General features: G+C 52.0%; 2 protein-coding genes across 2 annotated transcripts; both read right to left on the bottom strand.

The window, feature by feature from the left end:
* Positions 1-759: 759 nt before the first annotated feature.
* B0T26DRAFT_644206 (ATP-dependent RNA helicase dbp-2) lies at positions 760-3,317 on the bottom strand (the record flags this gene model as incomplete). Its single annotated transcript, XM_060437610.1, has 6 exons — positions 760-818; positions 878-1,039; positions 1,095-1,223; positions 1,725-1,832; positions 1,897-3,002; positions 3,220-3,317. 6 exons carry the CDS (start codon positions 3,315-3,317, stop codon positions 760-762), a joined length of 1,662 nt encoding a protein of 553 aa, XP_060298944.1.
* A 1,031-nt stretch (positions 3,318-4,348) lies between these two features.
* Positions 4,349-7,222, bottom strand: B0T26DRAFT_704990 (Phosphomethylpyrimidine kinase-domain-containing protein). Its single transcript, XM_060441732.1, has 9 exons — positions 6,879-7,222; positions 6,580-6,761; positions 5,928-6,395; positions 5,680-5,839; positions 5,452-5,602; positions 5,325-5,390; positions 5,133-5,241; positions 5,052-5,070; positions 4,349-4,995 (listed from the first exon to the last, which is right to left on the bottom strand). The coding sequence occupies exons 1-9, from the start codon at positions 6,929-6,931 to the stop codon at positions 4,770-4,772; spliced, it is 1,434 nt and encodes a 477-aa protein (XP_060298943.1). The 5' UTR covers positions 6,932-7,222; the 3' UTR covers positions 4,349-4,769.
* Between the last annotated feature and the right edge of the window lie 3,256 nt (positions 7,223-10,478).

Here is a 10,478-nt window from a genome sequence, read left to right as displayed (position 1 = left end):
CACATGCCACAGCAAAAGGGACACGGCCACGGCCATGGCCAACCTCCAAGTCTACACAGACTAGACTGTCCTGATAACATACATAGCTATCTTGCAACACCATACTGACGGCACCATGCCGAATAGTCAACTAGAGGACAAAGACTCGGGGCAATGGCAGTTCTATGCTATGACTGTCCAACCACTCTCGGCCAGGACCACTGTATTCTTTATCTTGACTACATATAAATAATCCTTTTTTTCTGTGACAACGGCATGCTGGAGACTAAAACAAGTAAAGTAATCTTCTAGCACAAGCATATCTCGACAGCTAGCGTTGACCAACACAAAGATCAACGCTACACTATCGAGATCCAGAGGTAGTCATGAACACCGGCTAGAATAGACCGGCCGGTCCCCACGAGATGCGGCTGCTGGCTGTGATACTTGGTAGATGTGCTAGTTCCGGGACGAATTCCCCCAGTTCAACGACCACCCAACATGAAAACGAAAGGAAATTAATTGATAAATAAAGAAGGCCATATCTTTTACTGGGCTGCGCGACAAGGCGACGCGGCACAGTTAGTGGACATGTGAAGTAATGAACCAACGTCTAGACCAGACCCCTCTACAATAAACGCCATGATGATGTCCGAAACCGGAATGCCACCGTGGAAAACTGGCCATCAGACGCACCAGCAGGCAACTGGTTTCCAGCCGCGCTGGGAGCGTGTTGCCTCTTGGTATATTTTGGTGATTTTTTTTGGGTTTTTGTTTTCTTTACCACCGGCGGTTGCCGATAGGTAGTGCGTTGGCACCGTCAAACCCTCCCGAGCGGCCTGTTATGGCAGCGATAGTGAGCGCGAGGGCTAATAGTTCCGAGAATAGGATTGCCTACCTCCACCCCGGCCACCACCGCCGCCGCGACCGCGATAACCACCGCCATACCGGCCACCACCACCTCCGCCACCACCGTAGCGCGCCATCTCAGCCAGCCGAGGATCGATCTGCTGCTTAGCCTCTTGAAGGACCGACACAAGATCGCGGGCCTGCTTTGCATCTAGAAAAGGTGTTAGACGATGAATGGTAAAGGAGAAGGGGGATGTTGAGCTTACTGTCAGTGGTGAACAGCGTGATGGCTGTGCCAGTTGCACCGGCACGACCAGTTCTACCAATTCGGTGGATGTAATCCTCCGAGTTGTTCGGGTAGTCATAGTTGAGCACGTGAGTAATGTTGCGCACATCTTTAGGGACCAAATGGTTAGCAACAACAAGAGAGCGCTTGAATATAGCAACATTCCAGCATGAACTGGCGCGGATGACACGAATAGCAGGTAGCTAAATATGTTTTGTAATCCCTTGGTAGTACTTCTCCTTGGTAGATGGGCTGTCCGTTGCGAAGAATATGCCGATGGGAGATCCAATGCTCCGGTCCTCGGGCCTTGGGAATCTTGGAGACAAGCTTGATCAAGGTCAAGAGATGCCAACTCCACGCTTGTACCACGGCGTGAGAAACGGTACAAGAGAAGAATCACGGGCGTAGCACAAAACAATGTCTTTGCTACGTCACGAACCCAAGACTCCACTCAGAGGGACCATGCAGACACGAGGTCAGGCAATTTCGCGCAATCAAGAGAGCCCCTAGACACAAGAGTAAAGCACAGCACACAGATATGCTGGAAAGCTGCCGAAGACTTCGGGGGGGAAGGTAGGGGGGGGAGGGGGGGAGGGGGGGGAATACATACCAATACCACGAGAAGCCACGTCGGTGGCAACCATGATTGGGCTCTTACCGGCCTTGAACTGATCCAAGACCCAGTCACGCTCGTTCTGCTGCTTGTCACCGTGGATAGCTAGAAATCTGTCAGCACGGCCCGAATAATCCAGAGTCATTGTGAAAGGCAAGAGGGGATTTACAAAGCGCGGGCCAGCCATCCTGGCGCAGGAAGCGGGTAATGTCATCAGCAACACGCTTGGTACCAGTGAAGATGAGGATCTTGTTCTGGTTGTCTTTGCCCTCCATGATCTTCTCCATATGCTTGATCATTTTGTCGCGCTTCTCCGACTCAGTAACAACCTCGACGATCTGAGTGATGCGGTGATTGGCGGACAACTCCAGGGATCCAATGTTGACCTGGATAAAATCGGTCAAGAAGTCTCCAGCCATGTTGCGAACCTCCTTGGGCCAGGTGGCGGACCACATGAGTGTCTGACGATCGGGCCGAATCTGGCCAATGATCTTGCGAATTTGGGGCTCGAAACCCATGTCCAACATGCGGTCCGCCTCGTCAAGAACCAGGTAGGTGACACGGCGCAGGTTGGTCTTACCAGACTCGAGCATATCGATCAGGCGGCCGGGTGTGGCGATGCAGACTTCGACACCACGGGACAGATCGCGAATCTGGGGGCCCTTGGGCACGCCTCCGTAGACGCAGGTGTTGCGAATTCGGGACGACTTGCCGAACTTGGTGATTTCCTGCTGGATCTGAACAGCCAACTCTCGGGTAGGAGCAAGAACCAGGACAATCGGGCCATCGCCGGGAGCGAGGAGAGGCTGTGCGTTGATGTGAACAATTGCAGGAAGGCAGTAGGTCAATGTCTTTCCCGAGCCAGTCTCGGCAATACCGACGACATCACGGCCGGAAAGAGCCATAGGCCACCCTTGAGACTGGATAGCAGTCGGGGCGGGGAAACCCTGGGCCTTGACCTCGTCCATAACATAGCGGGGAAAACCAGCCTCGTCGAAGGTCTCTACCGGGTTGGGAACATCGCGGCCGTGGATGGCCATGGCGTGGTCCGCACGGAATTTGTCGACCTCGGCTTGTTTGCGGGCGGTAACGTTGGGGTGCTCTTGGTAGAAGGACTTCTCGAACTTGGGCATCGCGCTCAAGTCCCAGTTCTGCTTCTGCAAGTTTGCACCAAGGGCGGACATGCGGTCACCTCCGGCGCCGCCACCTCCGTAGCCGCCTCCACCACCACCGCCGCCGTATCCTCCACCACCACCGGAGTAACCGTTGGATCCACTAAGAAACGAGAAAATTGGTTAGTTAAATTTTATCGTAGAAATTGTAGGCGGGGCCAGTAGAATAAGGAAGAGCGACAACAAAGCGCTCAGATGAGTATAGAGTAGGCAGACGCGACAGCCGATAATGGCACGTAGCCGGATGCGAGAGGGTGGTGGTTTGAGTAGGGAAGGCTGTGAGGTTTGGAACTTACCCGTGAGACGAGTAGCCATTTGACTGGCCGCCGCCGCCGTTGCGATCAAATCCACTGGAAAAACCACCTCCTCCGCCGCCGCGAGAGCCGTAACCGCCTCCGCCGCCGCCGTAGGAAGACATGCTGTCGTTAGTGGGTTTTGTGAAACGGAAAACCGTGTATGACGTGATTGCTTGACCGTCTTTTGGGATCTGACGGTAAGGGTGAAGAATGAATGATCGCTCTGATTGGAGAGAAACGTCTAGGGGAGAGTTGTCCGAGACCTGGTTCCTTAATGTGATTCTCACACGGATGCGAGAAGTAAAACTACGAGGAAGGGGGGAATGCGAGGAGGGGAAAACCAGGGGTTTTTGCTGGAAAATGCTCGTTGGGAGAAGGTGCCGGCCGTGTCTAGAGGGGCAGTGACGCGAAAATGGTCACGGAACCTCACGAGCGCCTCGGTCAAAAATACGTTAAACTCAAGAAAGTAATGAGCGAACGGTGACCTTGTGATGGACAGACACTTGTGGTGGGATTGCGGAAGATGAATGGTGCAAGTTCTCGACGATGCGAAAATCTTGGGCAGTGAAGGAAGGAGAGGGAAAGTAATAAGGTCGCCCCCCCCCCAGAAATTTTTTTGGGTACTTGTTAGGCGGGAGGCGCTTCGGGTTAAAAAACATTTTTTTTGACAAGGCAGTCAGTCGCCTGCACCTAGGGAGGCCTTGCTGACTGGGCGTGGGACACGGTCTCGATAAGCAAGATAAGGATGTTGTGCCTTAGGATTGAGGCAGCAAGATTCTCAGCCTGCAACCAACCACCCTGTCAATGCGCGTGCCTCGACTCATCCACGCAGCGATTCCTTCTTCATGGGCGCCTCCAAGCCCGCAACCAGGTAAAAACTCAGTTGGGACCTGAATCAGAACCAGGCCCTATCCAATTGGCACCACACCGCACCCACGCCGTGGGTTTCCACGTGAAGCTGCACATGCGAAGTAAAACGAGCAGCCTGCCTTGCCCTCTCTTGTCTCAACAACCCCCGAGGTGCACCCCACCAACCCTTTACTCCGTACAATTGTGGAAATGTGGTATCACGTGGCACTTTGCTGGCCGGGTTGATCAAGCCAGCTGTGGCCTGCGCTGACATGCTTGAGGAAAAAAGCAGTTGGATTTGTTTGCTTCGGATATTTACTTATTGATGTACGCACCACTGCCGCCGGCCCGGGGGGGTGTCGGTAGTAACATGAGCCTTTCATTATCCTCTCATCAATACCACACTGCAATATGCATATCGGTTGTCTGCATCTGACGCCCGCCTAACCTAGCCGCCTGAGCTGTACGGATACATCTCCCAAAACCCGATTTCCATCTGTGTCGATCCATGTCAGCTTCCTCAGCGGGCCCGGGATAGAGAGAGAGAGGAAAAGAATGGGCAGAGGGAGGACGAGCTGTCGTCTTGCTCTGCTCTGAGCCGGCCCGAGAGGACTTACCTTGGTGGCATGGATAAAGATCTTGACCAGCTCGTCTATCCGTTTTGGGCTCTGGAGGGCCGCGTGCCTTTCCAGGAGGTCTTTGTTGTTTGGATTAGTCAAAGTGTGTCATGACGTCATCTCTCCTCGGTACGCACCAGATCCAGTCTTGATAGCCTCAAGATAGTCATCAGCCACGTAGTTCTCGATCCAGGGCCAGTATAGGTTGCCCTCTCTCTTGGACCTCGTGTCCTCGTGTAACTGCCGGGCAATCACTCCATAGCCAAGCAGGCAGGGTGCTATAGCCACCTGGAGGGCAAACCAATCCTCTGATTGCCCGATGTCAAGGACATATCTCGGGAACAAATCAGCTACGGCTATTGACGGGGTTCCCTTCGGATATTATGGTACCTGGTATAAGCGGTGCAGGCTGCTTGGGGGTCAGTGTTATGTGGAGAAGCCGGGTGGGATGAAGTGGGAAAGTCTGCTTGCCCTCCTTTTCCTCCGTGTTCTCAATCTCGTCTTTGGTTATGCCGAATTGCTTGCAATAGCTGATGTGGAGCTCCATCTCCTTGAATATGTGTGTGACTATGGCAGCAGACTGCATGCAAAGGAAATGGTCAGTGTCTTACGGCTCTCCCGGTCCCGTCAAAACATATGGGGCCAAGCCAAAGCAATGCGCACCGCGGCGATATCCTTGATGCTCTTAGCTTTGTACGAGGCGAGAGCATTTGCTCGGGCAAAGTGAATCTATAAACCCAAGTCAGTGGCCACCTCGATAACCCCCCCGGGAGCCGAGGACAGGACACACAAGATATAGGTAGTCCTGAACCAAGTATCCCCTAAAAGACTCGGTTGGCAGACTTCCGTTACCCATGGCCAGCACGAAAGGGTGATTGACAAACCGATCCCACACGGGGGCGACATCAGGGCGCTCGAGGAGGTAGTCTACAAAATGGCCTCTGGGACATGTCAGCACATAAACACTCCCCCGCTAAGACCGCTGTTAAAATATGGGGTCAAGGGTTGCCTGGCGTACGGTGAGAAGGGCATTGCATAAATAGAGTGAAAGTGATTCAGGGGCCCGTTGCCATGTCCCAGGCCTGGGGCCGTCTTGATGCCAACCTCGACGTATCTGCACGCGGCCTTGACGGCACGAGGAACGTCCATGTCATTGGCAAGGTTTGAAGCAATTGCAGCTTCGCACAATTTTAAACCCGACAGGTTAGCCACTGTTGTATGTACCTTACCACCACTGTTGGAGCTGGTGCGCTGAGCAAAACTCACAGGCAAGAGAGCAACCGGTGCCATGTGTGTGCCGGGATTCTTGGTAAGGCGTCTCGATCCTGACCGTCCGGCCCTCGCCGACTAACACGTCGACGACGAGCTCCCTCTCCTCGGTGGTCCTGGCCACGCCGCCACCCTTGCGGAAGGGGCAGTGGCCGCCCTTGACGAGCACCCACTTTGGGCCTAGAGAGTATACGGCGTTGGCAATAGCCTCTAGGTCGTCGATGCTCTCCAAAGGGACGTGCCCGTAGCCAGCGTCGGCAAGGAGTAGGCGAGCCTCGGGCAGATTGGGCGTCAGCACAGTTGCCTGGGGGAGCAGCTGGGTGCGTAGGGTGCAGAGTGCGGCCGAGGGCAGCAACTGGGCTCCTGCGGTTGCAATCACGACTGGGTCGACGACCAGAGTCGTCACATTGTGGTCACGGATGGCCGTGGCGACGGCGTCAATGGTGGCAGCCGAAGCCAGCATGCCTAGACACAGGCGGATAATCAGAAACACGGCCCGGAGCGGATGGGATGCTTGCTTGCTTGCATGTATGCATGTGCGCATATATATATATATATATATATATATATATATATGTGTGTGTGTGTGTGTGTGTGTGTGCGTGTTTGTTTGTTTGTTACCCCTGTTCAAGGGAGGTAAGGTACTCACCGGTCTTGACCACATCGACGCCGATGTCGTCGATGCAGGCGGCAATCTGCTTCGTTACAAAGTCGGCAGGCACATGGTGGATGTCGTAGACGCCCTGCGTGTTCTGTGCCGTGAGAGCGGTGGTGGCCGTCATGGCATAGCAGCCATGAGCTGCGATGACTTTTTGGTCTGCCTCTAGACCCCTAGGGAAGGGATTGGGCGCCCAAGTCTAAGTATAAGCTGACCGGCCAACCACGGAAGCGCAGCGGCGCCGCCGCGCGGTAGGTATCGTAGGGGGTAGAAGGGAGGGCTAGACTAACGCTCCGCCCGAGCTATCTGAGCCGGCAACCACGAGCACTCGACCGACGCCCATATTCAGCCGTTTATTCCCAGCGAGATTCAAAATAAAATAAAATAAAGAGCTCGGGTAGGCAGACGGATCGACAGACAGGTAGGCAAGATACGTAGCAGGTATCAGGACGAGAAATGGTAAAAGCTATCTTCGGTAAGGTAAGGTGGTTCCATGTAGGTAAGTTACCCAAGGTATGTGCCAAGTATGCATGCTACCTGAGGTAACCTGTCTAGACAATTAATATCCTAGTAGGTGCGGTAAATCGAATCTACTTTCCCAGATGTCCATTACAGCAGCATGCGCCATTAGAAGTATAAATAAATTCTTTGTGGGTGGAAGGGAGTGGGGCTGTATTGTACTGGATACAATGTAATGTACATGTACATGTACAATTGGTGTAGCATTTACCAGACCTCTCTCGCTTTGCCCGCCACTTGAAGTAGCCCAGCGCCGGCACCAACTCAGATTTATCCAATTCAATCGATCAAATATAGCCATTTAGAGCAATCAATTATACGATTTTGAGGTCAAATTCAACCAACTCGTAGGGCCAAAATAATTGGCGAATTGTCAATTATTTCCCATTGGCCAGGCCATTTTAGGCCGGATTTTTCGGATTTTCCCGAGTCCAGGGCGCCCCCTGACCAAGGCCAACCCTGTATTTTCCTGGGCCCGGGAAAATCTCTGACTGAGGCCGCAGGTCACTGCAAAGCACCGTCGAAGCTGCAATGCAACCATCACAACGTAAATAAACAGCCGAATCCTTCCTTTCCACCAAAGCCTTCCATTCCTATAGCGATTTCCTTGCGCCCGAACTACCGACAATATGCCTGCCTCGACCGTTAATACCGCGGCCCTCTCCACAGGCCAAAAGCGAGCATTTGATGTCCTAAGGAAGCCATCGCAAATCTCTACATAATACGAGGAGTTAACGTGATTGCATAGCGAGCGCGCATGTATAGCGAGCGCGCACTTTTCCCACCCCAATTGAACTATCGCAAAACATCGTAAATTTCTCCACGATAAAACATGCCCGCCGTACGAAATGAAGCACAAATACAGCTTGCCCTTCAAGCTATGCAACGCGACAAGAATCTTCGCCTTGCAACTGCTGCAGCCCGATATTCCGTACCCCGAAGAACACTTGAGCGGCGTTCGAACGGAATCCTCCCTCGAGCAGAAATTATTGCCAATTCGCGGAATCTTGACCCCCTTGAAGAGCAGGTTATCATACGAAGGGCTCTCGACCTATACGAGCAAGGATTTTCGCCAGGATACGGTATAATAGAAGATATGGCCAATTTGCTACGCGCGACGCGCAACGCGTCACGCGTCGGACCACGCTGGGCTGCAAACTTCGTACGACGACAGCCAGAGCTCAAGATGCGTTGGACGCGTCCGTACGACTACCAAAGAGCTAAATGCGAAGATCCAAAGATAATTGGCGCGTGGTTTGACCGTGTTCGTAATACAATTGCGAAATATGGGATTCTCGAGTCGGATATCTGGAACTTTGACGAGACTGGGTTTACGATGGGCCAGATCTCGTCAACACTTGTTGTTACCTCGTCCGACGGCCGTGCGAAGGTGAAGAAGATCCAGCCTGGTAATCGGGAATGGGCTACCGTGATTCAGGCCGTACGGTCGGGTGGTGATACTATCCCTCCGTATGTGGTGGTTGCGGGCAAAGTCCACCTCGAGAGTTGGTATCGCGATAGCCCTTTCCCATCCGACTGGGTAGTAGATCTCTCAGAAACTGGTTAGACGAATAACCAGATTAGTCTTGATTGGATTAAACACTTTGACTAACACTCTCGCCGCCGTACGATAGGTGGAAAGCGACTCCTAATCCTTGACGGGCATGAGAGCCACCATTCGGCCGAATTTGAGGACTATTGCAAAGAAAATAATATCATTACGCTTTGTATGCCTCCGCACTCATCACATCTACTTCAGCCTCTTGATATCGGGTGTTTTAGTATATTGAAGCGGTCGTACGGCAAGGAAATTGAGAGGTTGATGCGCAACCATATTCACCACATCACTAAGCCCGACTTCTTTCTCGCCTTCTTCAACGCATTCTACGCGATATTTGAACCCGAAAACGTACAAGGAGGTTTTCGAGGGGCAGACCTTGTTCCATTCGACCTAGAGAAGGTCATTTCCGGGCTAGATATCAAGCTTCGTACGCCAACACCTACTGGGCCCCCCGAGGCCTCGTACGATAGTTGGGTCTCTCAAACGCCACAAAATGCTACCGAAGCCTCTCTACAGTCAATACACATCAAGGATCGTATTACTAGATATCAAGGCAGTTCACCCACCCCGATTATTGAGGCCCTTGATCAGATTGTAAAGGGTACGACGAAGGTTATGCACGAGATAGTATTGATAAAGGCGCGCGTGCGAGAGCTTGAGGAAGCAAATGCAGCATTGAGCAAACGCCGGAGAGCTGAAAAAAGTCGTATCCGGGCAGGAGGACCATTAACTATGGAAGAAGCGAGTGATATTTTGGCCCAAAGGGATGCGCATGTATTGGTAGAGGAGGAAAAGCGATCGAGGGGTGGTCGTACGAGGAGCAACGCAACAGGTTTACGACACTGTAGTAATTGCGGCAAAATAGGACACAACTCTCGTACATACAAGGAGGACGCAAAAATGGATGAGTAATTAGATTCTGAGTAGTTTCTATTAATTTTTTCCTTTGTGGTGTTAGTATTTCGTATAATAGTTCAATTAGGGTAGGAAAAGTGCGCGCTCGCTATACATGCGCGCTCGCTATACAATCACGTTAGTCAAATTTTGACATGAAAGAGCTTGGGAATATGGAGGTAAGGGACCGGCCCAAAATAACAAAAACACGGGCGCTATATATACCGGAATACTGGGCGGGCAAGAAGAATACGAGGTCATCGTGGATTACTTCGTACGGCTACTGGCTTGTCTAGGTCGTCAACAACGTCATAAAAGAGGGAGCATGCTTCTAGGCATATCACTATTACGAGAAGGTCTTTACGGCCGTAAGCACAAGCTCGGCGGCAGGCCATTTGCAAAAGGAGCATGCCGAAGGTTTCACGGCGAGGAAGACGGCGTTGAGGTCTAAGTCAACTGGGCTAAAAGGGGAACACCCTGGCTGCGGAACATGCAGGTGGCGCTTTTTTCGCCCGTGTATGCCAGAGCACCCAACACAAATTACTACCGTTCAATGAAGCAGTTGTGTCTTAACACGGCAAATTCCGCAGCTAGGGTGTTCCGCTTTTGGCCTAGTTGACTTATGTCAGCGGACCCCCAGAGGGCATTAAGCTGGTCTTCGGCGCACAAATAGAATGGGCGACGATACCTTCAATAACATCATATATTTGAAGGGTTGGGTACGTTGACGAGCTTTTCCGGGCTTCAGGGCATTTTTTATTAACTATTTTAGACCTCTTTGATGACTTTTTACATCTTTTTTGGTGGAGCTGAAGATGCCGTCAAATATCATCAATCAATTAGGTATTACTATATCAATCAATTCTAGCCTCAACCCAGTCAAATATCCATTTTTGGTGGCTCAATTCAACCAAAT

Source organism: Lasiosphaeria miniovina, assembly GCF_030549165.1.
Source record: "Lasiosphaeria miniovina strain SMH2392-1A chromosome Unknown B0T26scaffold_3, whole genome shotgun sequence".
In the NCBI taxonomy this organism is placed as follows: domain Eukaryota; kingdom Fungi; phylum Ascomycota; class Sordariomycetes; order Sordariales; family Lasiosphaeriaceae; genus Lasiosphaeria; species Lasiosphaeria miniovina.
The sequence above is the reverse complement of the archived record's forward strand: the minus strand, read 5'-3'. Positions and strand labels throughout refer to the sequence as shown.

Bases quoted from the DNA above. Each gene is read 5' to 3' on its own strand.
- B0T26DRAFT_704990 (XM_060441732.1), bottom strand. From the start codon at position 6,931: ATGGGCGTCGGTCGAGTGCTCGTGGTTGCCGGCTCAGATAGCTCGGGC. The intron at 6,762-6,878 runs GTTAGTCTAGCC...TCCCTTCCCTAG, and splicing joins TCAGATAGCTCGGGCGGAGC to GGGTCTAGAGGCAGACCAAA. The intron at 5,603-5,679 runs GTACGCCAGGCA...GACATGTCCCAG, and splicing joins TATGCAATGCCCTTCTCACC to AGGCCATTTTGTAGACTACC.